Below are 19,131 nucleotides of genomic sequence, written 5' to 3'. Positions count from 1 at the left end.
TGAAAACCAAAGAAAAATGTGATCTGATTTAAATATATTAGCTTTAAAGCAATTTTTCAGTTACACAAAGCAAATTAAAATTAAAATTTAAAACAAAGTTAAGCTACTGTGGTCTTTTTTTCTTATTTCCTGAATTAGAAATTTCACAAGTGCGTTGTCTATATAAATGGACACGTTACCTGTGTTGGAAGCTTTCCGGCGTTGGCAGGTTTACTAGTGGACCATGCTAGGGTGTGCGCTGAACCACAAGCCACTCTATTTATCTTTTTACCCTGAAGTGCTGCAACCAAACGAGGTCTCTGGATTGCGTTCGTTGTTCCGTCCCCAAGTTGCCCCTCATCATTGTCACCCCAAGTATAAACTTCACCTAAACAAATATGAAAAATTCCTTTTAACAGAAACATTAGCATAAAGGAAAGGCTTACTTTAAGGGAAGTTCCCTTTAAGAGACAGAAATGAAGTGTTAAAAGCTGTAGGATTTACTTAGAATTAGACCAAAGCTTATAAAAATATGCTCTAGCTACTCAATGATTTCAGGTCCTCTATTATTTGTTGCATAAAAGAGAAAAACTAAAAAAAAGGGAAATCTATACTACCGGATCCTCCAGCTCTTCTCTGAAAACCTTAATGCAGCGTTTACTTTCTGAAAATAGACCTTGAAAATATTACTTGTTATATGGCATAGCTATCTGGGAGGGGTCAGGAGAGTCACTGAGAGAAATTCTGGAGATACATAAAAAAAGATAACAATAAAATTTATTTAACATCCTAAAAAACAAGGCTTGATTTATCGGGACCCAATCATATTTCACAGCATAAGAAAATATGCCATGCTAAAGATAATGATGAATATCATGAACATAGACTAAGGGTACAATTAGTAACTGTGTTCATGTTACAGTCTTATTAATAGCGATGGAAAATCTAGACAATAAAATCTCAGCCTATAATAATCATGTTGACCCTTATATACATAGGTGATACTATATTATCTGATATCCATATACATTCCATCGTATATTGATGCTTATTTTATCAAATATTAATTTATGATCTCCCAATTAATATTTCCAAAATGGGTTTACCTAAGAATAGTACCTGATTTATTTATAAGAGAATTATCTGAAAGAAAAACACCTATTCCTTTAACTATAGTTAAAACATTATGTTTTAAAAACATACATAAAACAAATATTAAAAGTGTCCAAAAGCCTAAAGTATAAAAAGTATGGTTTATTTAAAACTAGTATTATAGGATTTAGAGAAGTAACTTTAGAGATCACTGAGGCCCAGAGAAGAGTAAAAGTAACTTGCCTAAAAGAAAAAGATTTGTTGGTAGTAAAAAAAAACAGAACTAGGAATTGAATCCAGGACTTAAAATTCCAAATCCAACACTCTTAGCAATATCACGCTGCATTTAATCATCCTGAATATATTATGAATCTTAGGATTATAAATGAAAACTATTCTTGCCACCTGAAAAGTTCTTTACTTAGAAATAGTTTATTTGTGGGGCAGGTAGATGGCGCCGTGAATAGAGCACCGGCCCTAGAGTCAGGAGGACCTGAGTTCAAGTCCAGCCTCAGACACTTTACACTTACTAGCTGTGTGACCTTGGGCAAGTCACTTAACCCCAATTGCCCTGTCATCCCCCCTCCAAAAAGACAAAAAAAAAAAATTTAGTTTATTTGTGATTTAGAAAGAGTTTGAAATGAAGATTATTTTTTCCACATACATACCATCTTCAGTGCAGCACACACAGTGTAAAGAACCAGTAGCAATTGCAATTACTTTCTTTCCCTGTAGGCCTTGCACTTGCCGAGGCCGTCTAACGTGGTCGTCTGATCCGTGACCCAGTCTGTGATAATCACCTTTACCCCTGTGCACAAGTGAAACTGGTTATTTACATTACATTATGTCCTGTCATTCTCACTCTCAATCTCAGTCACAAATGATTATGTTCAGGCTAAAGTTTGTAAGTATCTACAAGTTTACTGCCTGGTACAGGGCTGTGACATGATCATTAACCTTAGTGGGGGGTCCTAAAATTATGTCATTCTATAAACCCAAACCTACCAAGTATAAACTGCTCCAGACTTGGTAAGTGCAACAGAAAACTGTGATCCACACTCTACTTTAACCACTCCAAGACCTGTGAGAGAATCAATCTGGAGAACAATAAAGACAATTAAACACAATTAAATGAGTTTCTATTGTATGTGGCTACCGCCACAACATTATAAAAGTAAGGGAAGTATTAAAATATTCTTATCTGAAACATTCAATATTCTAAATCAACAACTACAGACTTTACATTTTATACAGTTCAGGGATAACATAATGTCTTCAGAGTTTACTCCAATATTACATATAACAACCCTTCCTTTCAAAGGGTTTCTCTATAATCCATTAAGCATGATTATTTTTTATCTACATGAGTATAAGCCTGAAGAGGTTGCTATCTGTGGCCTCTACTTTCTTACCTCAGTTTAGGAGCAGAAAGAAAAGTGGTAGAGAATGAAATATTTTCCAAAAAAAAAAAAGATCCTTCTTTAATGTGTATTAAACTAAAATTATATTCTGGCTCACTTAATAAATTACATTAAGTGAACAATTATATTAAACATTATGACGTATCTAGGTTCCTTTTTGAGCTTCCAAAATAGGCAATGAGGAAAAAAATGTCTTTAAAATGAGCTTCCAGAACAAAAATATTTATAGTTAGCTCTTTTTTGTGGTGATTAAGAACTGGAAATCGAGGAGAGGTCCATCACCTGGGGAATGGCCAAACAAGTTGTGATTATAATTGAATATTATTGTGCTACAAGAATGACAAACAGGATGATTTCAGAAAAACCTGTTAAGACTTACATGAACTGATACAAAGTGAAGTGAGCAAAACCAGGAGAATGCTACAGCAATACTGTACACTAAAGAACTGGGAATGACTTAGCTATTCTCAACGACACAATGACCCAAGACACTCCCAAAGGACTCATAATGAGAGACACTATCTGCCTCCAGAGAAAGAACTGATGCTGTCTGAATATAAACTGAACCAATCTTCCTTCCTTCCTTCCTTCTTTCCCTCCCTCCCTCTCTCTCTCCCTCCCTCCCTCCCTGCCTCCCTCCTTCCTTCCTTCCTTCCTTCCTTCCTTCCTTCCTTCCTTCCTTCCTTCCTTCCTTCCTTCCTTCCTTCCTTCCTTCCAGTCTTCTGGCACAAAATGACTAATAAGGAAATGTTTTACGTGTATAATCTATATCAGACTGCTTACCATCTCAGAAAGGGGGTAATAGAGGAAGAGAATTAACTCAAACCTTTAAAAATAAAGAATGCTAATTAATCATTGTTTTTACATGTAATTGGGGAAATATTTTTTAAATGAGCTTACAGCGAGATATATTCTTTAACAATGTCTAATCTTAAACAAGGAGTCATTATTTGGAAAAGTACATAATTATGTGGGTTACCAACTCAGGCTCCATAAAAACTTGATTCTGGTCCATAACACACAACAAGAAAGGCGCAACACAAGTTTCTGAACATTAAGAGTTCCTTCCTGACATTAAACTGATTCTCCTCATGACAATCCATCTGAAATCAGCACCTGAGCACTACAAGATAATGTAGTGCTTTTTCTGGTAATTACTAGGTCAGTACATTACATGTTATAGAAATAAACCTGAAATACCTTCATCGGCACTTTACAGCCGTCACTGCCTCCTCTGCCAAGTTTTCCATAGTCCCCGTCACCCCAGGACCACACAGTATCATCATCAGTGAGGCAAAGTGTCTGTGCATCCCCACTGCCACAGGCAATATCAATAACTCGATAACCTTGGAGGGCTTCCACCTTATGGGAAAAGAAATCATCCTACATTTGAACTTGATATAAATACAGTTAACTATCCCATTTAACCTCACAGATAAAACAAAGTCAGAATGCAAAGGGCAGAACAAATGTGTATTTGACAATTTTAAGGTGAAACAATGGGAAAAGGTAATGCTCATATTCCTACTAGACCATACAGGAAATAATTTGTAACAATATCTAAGAAATCTTAACTTTATCAGAAACAATTCTCAGTATTAGAGTAAAAATAGTAGGCTAGAAAATTCCATACTGAGTTACACTGATGAATGGTACCTCTCCCAAGCCTCAGGAAGTAGCCATCACCACTATAAATGAATTATTAATCTACTATTTTACACAATACAAAATGCAATGAGTCTTTTGAAGTTACAGTGATTGAGTTGTCAGGTAACATGCACAGAACTATTATTGCTTCATTATTAAGTGAATATTATAATTAAAATATTGGCCAATTTCAATTAATCACCAAGTGTTTGTTAGAGCACCTGCTATCTCTCAGGTACCAGGCAAGGTGCTAGGGATGTAAGTATAAAGAATGAAACCATCCCCATTCACAAGTGGCTCATACTTCTTGTGGTAAAAGACAATGGGGAAAACAACAATTACATATATAAAAATATACTGCATCAATACAAGCTGAATAAATATAAATATGTACAAAGATGTTAAATACAAGGGAGTCTGTGAGGAAGGGCATTAGCAAGTGGGGAATCAGGAAAAGATTCATGGAGAAGACTGTGTTTCAATTGAGTCTCAAAGGAAGAAAGGGACTCTGAGGCAGAGTTATATATTTTGGGAGATGGATTATCGTGTGTAGAATACAGAGAAAGCCTTCCTGAATGGATCAAACAGTACAGGAAGAAGAGTAATTTCAATAAGGATGGAAAGATAAGTGGGAGCCAGATTGTATAGCACTTTAAAAGTTAAAGTGACTTTATATTTTATCCTAGACACTAACATGAAGCCCTAGAATTGCTTCCGTAGGGAAATCACATGGTCTCAATAGGGAATACTGGAAGGATGGAGGTACCTTTGACAGAAATAGGAAAATTTATAAGAAGGGAAGGGGGAAAGATCATGAGTTCATTTTGAAAATGTTGAGTGAAATGTCTCCAGGATATCCTACTTAAAATACGCAACAGGGAACTGGTTATAAGGGAATGGAAGATAGACAGACAGACAGATCTGAGAAGACAACAGTCAAACCCTTAGGAACTGAGGAGGTTACTGAAGGAGTATTGAGGAGACAGAGAAGATAGTCTAAGGCAAAACCCTGAAGAACACCCACATATAGGGGTTTTGGTGAGAAAGTGAGAACTAGGAAAGCATAGTGTCATAAAAATACAGAGAGGCGAGACTATGCAGAAGAAGAGATCGGGAGTGTCAGAAGATGCAGCTAGGCCCATCAGGATGAGGGCTGAGAAAAGACCATGAGATTTAGCAATCCCTGTTACCTCTGGAGAGCCAGACTGTAAAGGGCAAAACAGTAAGAAAGAAGAGAAGTGGAAGCAGCTAATGGAACAAAATCTGGCTGAGAAAAGGAGGGATACGGGACAAGAGCTTCAGGAGATGGAAGGCTCTAGTGAAGGTCTGAGGACGGGGGAAACTGGGAATGCTCCACAGCAGTGGTGAAGGAACCAGCAAAAAGGGAGAAGCTGAAGATCTGAAAGGCAGCAAAGGGCAGAGTGGACAGTGAAGCTGACTGAGAACGCAACTACTGCGGCTGAGAGGGCAGGATTCAGCGCATTTGTGGACAAGTTAGCCTTGGCAAGGGGAAGGGGCACCCAACTGCCAGATTAAGGAAAAAGAGGAGAGAATGAAAGATGATCCAGAGTTTTTAAGATGAAGTGAATGGGAAAAGAGGGACTCAAGCCAAATAATCTCAACGTTCTCAGTAAAGTAAGAGGCCAGGTAATAGTTGAGAGAAGAAGTACGGGGGAGCTATGGGAAGCTTGAGGAAGACAGGGAAGGCAGACCTTCTGAGAAGCTAACTAGGAGAACTAAGACGAATTCCCAGTGGCAACGAGGACCCAGCTGAGGTACGACAACAATGATCCAGAGCGTACCCAGGCAACAGAGTTGTGAAGCCTCCTCCAGCTGCATTCAGCAGTTTATGAGTAAGAGTGGCAGAGGTAGATCAAGGGAATAATCCAGATCGGAGGTCTGGCGAGGGGTGAGCAGCTAGAACCAAGACCAAGAGACACGAGAGCAGACAGGGTCAAGATGAAATGGTCAACTTTATGTTGAGACTGGAGACGGAGAAAAATGAAGTCAGTCAAGGCTCTGAGAAAGTAACTAGGGTTGGAAAACCTGAAGAGCTCAGTGAAGATGAAGAATAAATTTAGGATGGGTAAGGGCTAGAAAGAATTAGAATTATAGGAGGTTATGGTCAGATAGTTTAAATAGCATTTAGAGTGACATTATCCTATCAATTTAAATGCTATTGTCAACATAGACCCAGATGACATATTTAACCAATAATGGAGTCTCTGTAATAAACTTATATTCCTTCCCTTCTCCCTACCCCCTTGTCCCCATCCTACAGAATCAGCCTATCTCCTTAAATGAGAGACAAAGCAAAATACGGATTTCTTAGTTTCATATGATTTATAGGATTCCTTCCTTACCAGTTTAGGTTTTAACTGATCTTCACTATCACCGTGACCAAGCCGGCCATATCTTCCTTTACCCCATGTATAGAGGTCGCCAGCTGCTGTAATACACGCACTGTGGGCTCCACCTGCAGCAATGTCAACGACTTCTATGCCCCGCAAAGATTCAATTACACGTGGGCGATCACAGGGACTGCAAAAAGCAAATAAAATATGTGCCAAAACAGAGTTACAGAGTGTGTGTGTGTGTGCACATCTCCTGATTAGATAAATGCTAAACATAATGAGTGTTATTTTGTCTACTAGTACAGCTAGCAAGATACATACACACACGCGTGCACACACGCACACATGTACACACACAGATACACACACACACAGAACAAACTATATCTCCAAATCACCTTACTGTCACACATTAATTAACCACAAGGAATTAACAATATTTTTCAATATCAGCTAAACACATAGTTTTATTCCTTCAAGTCCTATCACTTTAAACACAGAACACTTGAAACTTAAAAGTGCAACTGTTATAAGGACCATAAAGTTTTGATTTACAAAAACTGCATGTCACTTACAATGAATAGCTAGAAACCATAACAGCTAACCAACAGCTAACCACTCTGCTAAACCACTTAACCTGCACATACTAGTAATGTCTATAATCAGATTAACCATGATTTGGTGTTAGGACTGATTAAGACACAAGAGTTAGGATCAGAGATATTTAAAGAGGACATCACCTCTATGCCCCCCAAGCCTCTGTTTGGAAAAAAATTCTTCCCAACTGGTAGAGTGGAACTGAGCAAAGTTTTTCTCAATAAGGCAGTCATTAAAAACTCAGTAAGTAGTCATTAAAAATAAATCAATGTCTGTGACACATCACGACTCCCCTGCTTAACCTATCCAGTCCCAAACTTCTCAAAGACGTTTTAACTTAGACATGCTTTTAAAACATAATTTCATCCATAAATTGGTATGTATTTGAACATTTTAACATTTCAGGCAAGTAATTTTTTCATAATTTTTATATAAAAATAATCCTCTACTAACATTATAATGTTGAAATTATTTAGGCGTAATTTGTATTCAAAGCCATAAAACAATGTTTATTTGTATTACCTTCTGTTGCCGTGCCCCAATTTTCCATCTTCTGCCTCACCCCAGGAGTAAACTTCTCCTTCTGATGAGAGTGCTAAGCAGTGCTTTCCTCCAGAGTTTACAGCTACTTTCTTTATGAACACATGCTGAATAGATTCAAGTAACGTTGGAGTAGAAACTGACTCAGTTCCTCCAATTCCCAGTCTGCCACCTGCTCCATACCCAGTAGCATACAGCTAAACCCCCCCCCCAAAAAAAAAGATGTTATAAATCTGATGAACTACAACATGCTTTCAATTAAAGTTGTCTTGCAATTGGTTAACAAAAATCTAAACAATGATCCTGGGCATTTTCAATATGGGGGGAAAAAAACTTTAAATTTTAAAACCAAGTAAATCATCTTTATAAAGAATATTTTATAAAAATGACCAAATCAAACACTTTGTATAGGCTTACCCACAGCCATGGGGGGAGGGGGGAACAACTGCATTTAATTCAACATTTACTAAACACCTACTATGAGGAAAGAACAGATGTGGGGTGCTAGAAGTTCAAAGATGCCCAAGAGTTCTTCCTAAGGAGTTCACAATTTAATGGGGTGAGAGAAAAATTGTGATAAGCACAGAGGGATGTCAAAATTGCTTTTAGCTATAGGGGCTGGGGGGTATGGGAGGAAATCATGGAAAACTTCATGGAGAAAATGGAGCTGGACTTTGGAGAATTTCAAAATTTGGAGGATTTTAAAAAGCAGGGATAAGCAAAACATATGTTCTAACCATGGGGAAATAACATATGTCCAAGATGCAATGGAAGAATAAGGGCTCAGATTAAGGAATGAAGCTGGATATCTTCCTCATCCGAGGCCCATCTCTTCCCTGTATCCTTACCAGATCCACCCCTCCCCAACTGCGTTCTGGCCAAGCTGTTATCTTCTTCCTCAAATATTCCTAGAGCTCTTGGTCACGGACAATCTCTTCTTTGCCCCCTAACATGCCCTCGATGCTCATCATATTTGTATTTCAGCAACCCGTCCCCAAGCCAAATGTGTAATCACTTATGAACCAGCTCTAATTCACATCTGTCTTTGTATGCCCAGCTACTGAGAGCGTACAGTGCCCTCTAAATGACAGACATTTAATACTTCGGAGTTATCCACAAAAAGAAACGATCAGTAGCCCCCTGGAATAGTTGATAACACCAAAGGCTGTAGATAAAGAAAAGCAGGGAAAACAGAGCCTCAAGGGCATCCACACTAAAGGGAGAAGATGAACCGACTAGATAAATCAAGAAGGAAAAACTCAGACAGGAGGAGAATTAGGAGATCAAAGTGTCATGAAAGACAAGGGAACAGAGTATCTGGTATAGGAGTTTATCACATTTTTTTGTGCCATGGATGACCCCTTTGGCAGTCTGGTGAAACCTATAATCCTCTCCTCAAAATGATGTTTTTAAACATATAAAGTGAAATTCAAAGGATTACAAAGGAAACCAATTACACTGAAAGAGTTATCAAAATATTAAAAAAAAAATTAATGGACTCTAGATTAAGAACCCCTGATCTGGTAGGAAGGGATAGGTAAATGCTGTAGAAAAGGCAGATAAGTAGACAGGATCTGGCAAATTGGACTGAGCGCTGGGTTCATTCGCCTTCTGCCTTTGCTAATAGACTGCCCTCACTACCATTCCCCGCCCCCCCCCATGTCATCTTTAATGTATCCTCATCAACTTTTTAAACACATGAAGAAAGTATGAGAAACTGTCCTCAAACTTTTGTATATAGGCAACAAAGCACAGAAAGAATGAATCACCAGATCAATGTCAGAAAAAATTCCATGTTTGAAAACTGTATAAGTAGTAGTTAAATTTCAGTTTCATCAACGATTTTGCAAGGAGTCAGATGAATGTCTGAAATGCCCAATTTAAATAATCCAAGGTAATTCTTCAGTCATGAGAAAAAAACAAGAAAACGATAAATTCCAAAAAGAAAAGGAGCTCAAAGCTGCAATCCAAATACATAAATCCTGCAAAGGTGAGCCCAGTAAGCGCTCCGCTGGCATCTCAAACATCCTTCCTCTACAGCCACCACCACCAGCTCCCTATGGCCATGGAAGGCATCATCCACCCTCCCAGCTGCCCAGGCTCCCAACCTCGTCATCCCAGACTCTCCACTCTCTCTTACCTACGCCCACGTCCAAACGGCCGCCAAGGCCTGCTCATTCCACCTCTGCAACATCTTTGAAATGCTCCTTTTTACTGATACCGTCTAGGTGAGACCCTGGCCCAGTGCACAGCCTACTGGTTGGTCTTCTCTCTTCCTACAGCAATCCCAGCCTCCACTCAGCTGTGAAATTAATCTTCCTAAGACGCAGATGTGATCATGTCACTTCTCTCACTCAATCACTCACCACCAGGATCCAGTATTAAATCCTTTACTTTCCAGGCTTCTTTCAGCTGACAGCCCACACCCTATGCACTACTCTGAGATCCAGCTGCACTGGTTTCCCTTCTGTTTCTCTCTTAAGTAATCCCATCTCCTGACTGGGCACCTTCACTGGCTGTCCCTCGTGCCTACAAAGTTTCTTCCTCTCCACATCCTGGCTTCCTTCAAGACCCAGTTAAAAGCCCATCTTATACAAGAAGTCATCCTCAATCCCCCCTCAATTCTTGAGCTTTCTTTTCATTAATTATTTCCTATGTATTTTAAGGACAGCTTGTTTGTACATAGTTGCTTGTATACTGACTCCTTCATTAAACTGTGAGCTCAAGGGAAAGACCTGCCTTTTGCCTTGCTTTGTAAGCCCAGTGCTTGGTACACGGTGTGTGCTTAATAAATGTTTACTGAATGACTAATAATTAACAAAAGCAACAAAAAAGATTCTCAGCCAAAGAGAGGAAGTTGAGGTATTTCTATCTTCAAAAACAAAAACTAAAGAAAATTAGAAAAAGGGTTAATTTTCTGATCAGAACAAAAACCACAACTAATGATAACAATAATAGCAGCTAACATTTGATAGCACTTTGCTTTAAAATTATCTCATTTGATCTCCACAGCCTGGGAGAGCGATGCTATTATTATGCCCATTTTAAAGTTGAGGAAACCGAAGCAAACAGAGGTTAAGGGACTTGCCTAAGGTCACATACCTTATAAGTATCTGAGGCCAAATTTAAACCTAACTCCGGGCCAGGTGTTCTTTTTCTGTGCAATCTAGCTGCCCCAATTATAGAATCACAGAAATTCAGGGTTATGATATCAGAGACCCCCTAATCCAAACCATAACTAAAAGGAAACCCTATAATAAACCCAAAAAAGAGTCATCAAGTCTCTTCATTACAGCTCCTAATAAGGGAAAAAAACCCACAACTCCATGCAATTTTGGACCCCTCTGATTATTCGGACAGTTTTCTGACATCAAGCCCAAACTTGTCTGTTTGCCACCTCTCCCACCGTTCCTGTTCCTACTTCCTCAGGACAACCTTTCAGAACAAAGCTACTGTGTTACTCAAGTTTTTCTTCTTCTTCAGACTAAACATTCCCACATCCTTCAATTAATACAAGAGTTCAAAGCTCTTCACGGCAAAAAGGTAGTTAAGATGAAGTTTAACAGGGACAAAGGCAGAGTCAAACCAGTGCTAGAGCCCGTCCGGATGTTTCTGGACGGTTATTATTATCCGGTTTGTTAACTTTCCTTCCAAGCTTTTTGTCCTTCTGCAAATCTGGTATGAATGCCATCTATGATTTATCAAAGTCACTGATTTAATTGGTGTAGTACAGAGGTTCTTAACCTTTTTCATGTCATGGACCTCTTATGCAGTCTGCTGAAGTCTGTGGACCCCTTCTCAGAATAAAGTTTTAAAGTTGTATAAAGTAAAATACACAGGATTACAAATGAAACCAATTATACTGAAATATAGTTAACAAAAAATGTTTTTAAAGTTAACGGACCCCAGGTCAAGAACTCTTGGTATACAGGGGGCTCCCAGGTAGCAAGGGTACAAAATGAGGTCCCTCTAACCATGTAGAATTGCACCTTCTCTAAAATTCATAGTGTTAGAAAGTAGCCAAATGGTGCTGAAATGATTTGCCCAGTATTTACGTGTCTGAGATAGTAGTGAAAATCAGGTATTTCTGCCTACAAAGTTAAGCTTTTTTTCCACTATGACACACTGCCTCTCATTGATAAAAATTTTAAATAACATGAGGTAAAGCCTGGATCTCTGAGACACACAGCAAACTTCTTGATAAGGTAAAACTGAACATTAAAAACTATTCTTTGATATCAGTCATTTATTCCAACTGTATTATCAAGTAGCCCACATGTCTCCATCTTTTCCACAAGGAGTAACAAAACCAATTACAGCAACAAATACTTATTAAGTACTATTCACTACAGAATATTTAAGTCTTAGAAGTTATCTTGATTATTTAAACAACTCACTGACCTCTGCATTTATATCCCACAAACAAAATTCAGTTTTTACAGTTCAGAGTTATTTCCTGGGGGGCATGGTGCAAACTGAGTGATAATCTTATGAAACCTTCACTTACTAAAGATGTGAAACTCAAATTTTAAAATCATGCTCAGGGCGTGAAAGTTTTAGAAAGTTCTCTGCTTTCAAACATAGAATTTCAAAGTTAATTCTGAGGTAACTTGAGATGCAAGTTGTATAACTGTGCTACAAGGTTGTAAAACACAAACAAGTCATTAATTCTGCCTAATATTTAACTACAAAGAACTAAATATTTCACTTACAGGAATAAACAAGTCTCACCTTCCCATCAGCAGTTACCGCAAAGAGCGTCTGCTCCCCTCCAATTAACTGCACAGGGCGCAATGCTGCAAGAGCTTCACAAGGTGTTGGGACTTTGACTTTGGCTCCTTCAATACCCCCGAGTTGGCCTCGGTGATTGTGACCCCAGCCATAAATGGTGCCGCTGCCTCCAGCAGAAAGAGTCCAGTCATCAGGTCGCCTACAACGGACATAATACTTTGTGTAAAAAAAGTACATACACACAAAATAAACCTCTCACCCCCATTAAAGTCATCTAGAGAAGGATACTGACACACCATTAGTTAGTTTATATTATAATAACCTGTTCATCCACTGGACAAGCTGCTCATCTTGTTCTCTCTTAAAAATGTCATGGCTCTCATGGAGAATATCCAGATTTTCACTGTCGGCCATTAACTCCCTGATTTTCTTTGCCACCTGGTCAACATTATTAAGATATTAGAAATCAAACATTCTCTTCCAGTTTAACAAGGGCAACAATAAGAAAATGGGAAAGACAATAAAATGTGTACCTCAAAATAAAAAATAATGAAAATTGTGATTTTTTTATCTCACAAGTAAATCAATACAATTCTATCAAGTCTAAAACATTAAAAATTAAATGTTTAAAGGAAAAACTATCTAAAATCCTTAGTCTGTTTTTTAACAATTTGTTTTTATTTATTTACAATGTTATTTCTTGGCAGAAGTACATCTATGTTTTGACATAGCAACCTTTTTACACTATGGCAAGAGGTATGAAATTTCTTGGATTCAAAATGCAATTTTACAAATAACTTCAGAATAATCTGCAATACCTCATCAAGGAAAAGGCGAGGTAACGGCGTTCGTTTGTCCAAGGCCACTGCCACTCTGGAGGCCGTACAGTACCTTCTAAACCAGGCCCACTTGTGTGTCTCAGCACAGCAAGGAAGAGTGTCCAGTTCTAGGTCACAAGCAAGAGCTACAAGCACCTGCAACCATCAAAAAAACAAAGCCAAAGGCTTAGAAAATAACTATGAAAACAACTTTCTTATCAGTGATGCTTCATGAAGTCACTGAGAAGACAAAGACATTAAATATGAGCACCTTTAACTGCCTCCTTTACACCTCAGCAAGACCATTGTACTTTCCCTTCTTTCCATCTGATTTGAGAAGAAATATCCCTGCTCAGCATTAAGCCAATCTCTACCTATGACTTGATTCCTCACCACCAAGTCTCTCTCTAGCCTGTTACTCTGGCTTCCACAACCAGAGGGCCAAGTCACAAACCCACTGTTTGTACGTCTTGGCCTTGTATCTGTCCGCCTCCACCATGCTTTCCTGCTTTTCTTCCTACTTTCCTAACTGTCCTTCTTCCTGATTCCTCATCTAATTCCCAAGCCCTTAACAGGGATAATCCCCAAATATTCATCCTGCTCCCTGATGTTTTTCTATTCTCTTTCCAAACTCTTGGCCTTGACCACCTCATTCACTCTCTTAGCTTCAACTCCTACGTTCACTGGCCTGAAATAATCAAATCTCAATCTCAGTCCTGAACCTCCTTTGGAAGTTCACTATTTCAGGACAGAAGCCCTATTCCATCAGCATCTTAAACTCAACATATGCCAGAGATTCTCGTATTTCCCCCTAAACTTTCTCCTTCTAACTTCATTCTTTTGCCTACAAGAAAAATAATTCAACAAGCACAAAACTTTCCTCTCCCTCTCTTCTCGTATCTCATAATCCATCTAGAATTGTCCAATTCACTCAATCAATAGACATTTATTAAGTAACTCCTAGGTACCAGGCACAAGTCTATCAGTCAACAAGCACTAAATAAGTGCTCAAACTGTGACAAGCGCCGTGCGGATGACGAGAATACAAAGAGGGGACAAACAGTCCCTGCCTTCAAGCAGTTCACAGTCTAACGGGGAAGTTACATATATTCATTCCTGTACAAGACAGAGTGGATCGAAGACAACGTGAGAGAGGAGGCTCGGACAGTTTGAGAGGGTGGGAGGAGGAAGCTCCCTGCAGAAGCTGGGATTTCAAGTGAGTCAGGAAAGGAAGCTAAAAATTCTAAGATATGGAGGCGAAGTGGGTGAACATTCTATGAACGGGTGACAACTAGTACAAGATCATGGAGACAGGTTTTGAAATGTACTTGAGGAACTGTAACTAGTTCAGTTTAGTTGCAGTGAAAAGTGTACTGAAGAGAATAAAATGCAAGAAGAATGGAAATATAGAAAAGATCAGGCCTGACTAGGTGTGAGTATGGGGGACGAGGGGCTGGGGAGAAGGTTCAGACATGTTCGGACCTATACTTGGGAAAGATGCACTGGACTGGGAAGACTACGGGTGAGGAGGGGCTAAACGAGAGATGTGACTGTTGGAGTGCGGAAAAGGACACGTGCAACAAATGTTGTGAAGGTAGGAATTACAAGATTACACAAGTGGAATGGGTGTGCAAGGGTAATGAGAGTGAGAAGCATAAAATGACACCGAGATTTCAGGTCTGGGTATCTTCAGCAGTTAGAGGGAAACTGAGAAAAGGGAAGGGTTTGGGGGAAAAAGAGAATGAGTTATGTTTTAGTCACACTGACTTTAAGATGTTTACAGCATATCTAATTCAAAACGTTCCCTAGGTAGTTGGTGACACATGACTGTAATTCCAGAGAAAGTAAGGCTGGTGTATAAATTTGGGAACTGTCTTCACAGATGATGCCCATGGCTTCGATGAAATCACCAAGTAAGGCAGTACAGAGCAGGAAGAGAAGGGAGCCCAGGACAAAGTTATGGAGGACTCTCGTGGTGAGTGGGCTAAACATGCACAGAGACACAGAGACCTAGTAACGGAGACTGAGTCAGAGAGAGAAGAGAACAGGGACAGCAGCATCACAAAAACCAAAAGAATTAGAAGAAGGAGGAACCGGGAGAAGAAGATAAAAGCATCAAATGCTGCAGAGAGGTCAAGAAGGATGAGGGCTGAGAAAAGGACATGAGATCTGGCGATCAAGAAGTCACTGTTAACTATGGAGTGCGCGGTTTCGGTGGAATGATAAGGCCACAAGGCAGATTACAGAGGGTTTAGAAGGGAATGAAAGGAAAAGCCAAGGAGAGCTGACTTTTCCAAGGATTTTAGCTGAGAACAGGAGGAAAGACATAATATAATAACTGGTGGAGATGACAGGGTCAAGTGAACATTGTTTTTAAGTATGAGAGGCAGCAGGGAAGGAGTCAGCAGACAGGGACAGACTAAAGATAAGAGAAGAAGATCAACGTGCTAGAGAAGACAGGAATTGGACGGGGTGGAGAGACAAGGGCACATGCAGAGGATTGGCCTTGGCAGGTAGAAGGGTCACCTTTTCATCTGAGACCAGAATGGAAAAGATGAAGGCAGATGTATACAGAGTGTGAGATAAGAAGAGGCGGTCTTCAGCCAACAGCCTCAGTATTTTCGAAGCAGGAGTGCAGATCTTTAGCTGAGAAGGTAGGAGGAGGGAATATGATGGGAGATTTGAGGAGAGAAGATAAATGGAACTGCTGTGGAGAGCAGCATAAAGACTCCATCGGGGGCTGATAGGACAACTCTGCTGAAGCAAGGGCTTAGCTGAAAGTGGATGATAAAAACTGTAACTGCATACCATCAGCATGGCTCCATGACTTCCCTTAGCTCAGCAGTATGTGAGTAGGATTAATGGAGGGAGACTGCCGGGGCAATGCAGGTCTGGAGTTTGGCCAGAGGGAATAGAGATAGGAAAGGTATGTGAGAGTAGAGGAAAATGTGGAATTTAAATGGTTCACCAAGGGCTTGAGACTGAAAATGGAGGAAAATGTAGCAAGTGCAGGAGTGATAGCTTGGGAAAAAAACTGAAGACAAGAGGGAATGGGAATCAGGGTAAGGGTAAGGAACAAAATTAGGTGCCATAGGGAAGATGAAATGACACAAAATCAGGTCAAACAAAGATATTTCAGAATTCATGAACATGAAGTAAAATATTGATGGGGTAATGGCAAGATTAAGGGTAGCTGAAGTAGAATGGTGTAGGTTCAACTGTGTAGATTAAGGAACTGGAAAGTCAAGGTATTTCTCCCCTCTCCTCTCCAGTCCAGCTGTCACTGCTCCGTTATGGGTCCTCATTACCACCCACCTAATAATGATTTTCCTGCTTCCAAACTTCTCTCATCTGTTTTTCCTACTATCCCTAAAAGACAAAGCTTCTTGTACAAAGATCTAATTACACCATTTCTCTTCTCAAAAAATGTCAACAACTCTACCTTTTTTATAAAGGAAAAGAGATAATATTTGTCCAAGGTTACAGAAAATCTAAGACACTACATACTATTTTCAAAACAATTTATGTGTCTTGGAATAAAAGGAAAAAATCATAGTGCCAGTTAAGTGATGCAATGTACAGAGTACTGGGTTTAAAGTTAAGAAATCCTTAAGTAAGAAAGACCTAAATTCAAATTCAGCCATAGACACCTACTAGCTGTGTGACCCTGGACAAGTAACTTACCCTCAATTTGCCTCAGTTTGCTCAACTGCAAAATGTGGATAATAATTATATCACCTTTCAGGATTGTTGTGAGGATCAAATAAGATAACATTTACAAAACACTTAACACAGGGCCTTGCACATAATAGGCACTATTTATTTTTTTGTTTTTTGCTTTTTGGAGGGCAATTGGGGTTAAGTGACTTGCCCAAGGTCACACAGCTAATTTTTGTGTTTAAGTGTCTGAGGCTGGATTTGAACTCAGGTCCTAGCCGCCCCTAATAGGCACTATTTAAATGCTTATTCCCTTTTGTCCCCCCAAATTACTTTTCCTCCCATCTGTTTGACGAATGCTTCTCTGTCTTCTGTGCTGCATCGTCATCCATGTCATTTGACATAGACTCTCTTCTCTTCCCTAGCCTATTTTACTGGGTGATTTTATCAACTCCCAAGGATTCATCCCTGCCTCTTGGCTTCCCTGGCTTCCATCAAGTCTCAGTTAAAATCTCACCTTCTGTAAGAATCCTCTGTCAGATGTCATCAAGCTCAGAGCCTTACTTCTGTGACTACTCTCTTTTATCCAAACGATCTTGTTTATACACAGCTGTTTGTATGCTGTCTCTTCCTTTAGATTGTGAGCTCCTTGAGGGCAAGGAGTGTTTTTTGCTTTTATTTTTATCTCCAGTGTTTAACATAGTGCTTGGTACAAAGCAGGCACTTAGCAAATATTAGCGGACTGACTCTGCCTAGCATTCAAGGCCCTCTAAAACCCTGGTGTCACATCACCTTTGCTTTTCTTTTCTTTTCCAGACTGGTGATTTTACTGTAAAAGGAAATCTTGGTAGGGAAGCTTCTTCCACCATTGTAAGTGCAGTGACCTGTGGCTTACAGTCTTAGAAAGAGGCCTTACGTGACTCACCCAGGTAACACTGGCCAGTACGTGTCAGAGGTGAGATGTGAACAGAGGTCTTCAAGATTCTGAGCCCATCTGTCCAAACTTATTTTATATTATTTCTTCCTCGTATTCTATGCCCCAGCCAACAAGGATTGTTCTCTGCTTCACTCTGCCCCCCCAAAATTGCCTATATATTCTGTCTTCCTCTTGTCTTTGCTCTTTTTTATCTAGGTCTTCCATCTATTTACTGGTTGAATTAATTTTTTAATATTTTTATTTTTTCCCCAATTACATGTTAAAACAATTTTTAAAAGAAGTTTTTGCTTCCAAATTCTATCCCGCCTTCTCTCTCCTCCCTGAGATGGTAAGCAATTAGATACTGGTTATACATGTGCATTCAATTCTATATTCATCACTTTGCAAAAGAAGACTCAAACAAAGGAAAGAAAGTGAGAGAGAAAATAGTACGATTCAGTCTGTATTCAGACAATATCAGTTCTTTCTCTAGAGGCTGATAACATGTTTCTTCCTAAGTTCTTTGAAGAATAGCTAAATCCCCCACTGTTCTTCATTGCACAATACTGCGAGATTGACAGCTTTGTGTGAGCAGTGTTCTCCCGGTTCTGCTTATTTCACTTTGCATCACCATCGAGCTTTCCAAGTTTTTCTGAAACCATTCTGCTTCTCATTTCTTACGGCATAATAGTATTCCATCACAATCACAAACCACAGCTTGCTCAGCCATTCCCCAGTTGATGGACATCCCCTCGATTTCCGATTCTTAGACACCACAAAAAGAGCCACTATAAATATTTTTGTACAAACAGGGGGTTTTTTTTTCCATTTTTAAAAAAACCTCTTTGGGATACAGACCTAGCAGTGGCATTGATGGATCAAAGGGAATGCACAGTTTTATAGTGCTTTGGGGCATAGCTCTACTGGTTGAATGCTACCACATACTTTAAAGCCTAATATATTTGCAAAAATGTCAACAAAAAAAAACAGTTATCCATAATTAAGGCTAGAGTAACTTAAAAGAGTTCCCTATTACGTCCACTATCACCTTTTTTTTTTTTTGGAGGGGCAAAAGGAACGGCAGGCAGAAGAGGCAGAATAATTTCCACCTCTAATATAAATATCTAATTTCATCATCATAGAAGGAATGACGTCAAACACTGCACAGTAAACTTCACTTGGCTCATCCTTTTTCTGTCTATCCCATCCAACTTGTTCTATGTTGGTTATTTAAAAAATACTACCTTAAAGAAAGGACTGTGGAGCAGTTGCTTGCCTCCTCTAACAATTGGATCTTCGTATTCAAATTGCCTTTGCAAAGCTTCTGGAAGACCTTTGACCAACGCCGCTAGTGCACTACCTGTAAAACTCTGACAGGG

At 39.3% G+C, this 19,131-nt stretch overlaps 1 protein-coding gene across 3 annotated transcripts in view; it reads right to left on the bottom strand.

Moving 5' to 3' along the window:
• The window catches only part of HERC2 (HECT and RLD domain containing E3 ubiquitin protein ligase 2), a 234,456-nt gene that overhangs the window by 35,698 nt on the left and 179,627 nt on the right, over positions 1-19,131 (bottom strand). For all 3 annotated transcript variants that reach the window (XM_069072939.1, XM_069072941.1, XM_069072940.1), the window contains 10 exons: positions 18,997-19,122; positions 13,180-13,335; positions 12,684-12,799; positions 12,362-12,560; positions 7,613-7,827; positions 6,503-6,680; positions 3,693-3,854; positions 2,077-2,168; positions 1,740-1,879; positions 180-367 (listed from right to left, as the gene is read on the bottom strand). In XM_069072939.1, coding sequence (XP_068929040.1) covers positions 180-367; positions 1,740-1,879; positions 2,077-2,168; positions 3,693-3,854; positions 6,503-6,680; positions 7,613-7,827; positions 12,362-12,560; positions 12,684-12,799; positions 13,180-13,335; positions 18,997-19,122 — 1,572 coding nt within the window. The remainder of the gene's footprint in view (positions 1-179; positions 368-1,739; positions 1,880-2,076; positions 2,169-3,692; positions 3,855-6,502; positions 6,681-7,612; positions 7,828-12,361; positions 12,561-12,683; positions 12,800-13,179; positions 13,336-18,996; positions 19,123-19,131) is intronic.

This window comes from Petaurus breviceps, unplaced genomic scaffold, assembly GCF_028583685.1.
Source record: "Petaurus breviceps papuanus isolate PSGF00001 unplaced genomic scaffold, PetGlider_PUasm1.0 90849, whole genome shotgun sequence".
NCBI classification, from domain to species: Eukaryota; Metazoa; Chordata; class Mammalia; order Diprotodontia; family Petauridae; genus Petaurus; species Petaurus breviceps.
This window is presented reverse-complemented; position numbering and strand designations above follow the sequence as displayed.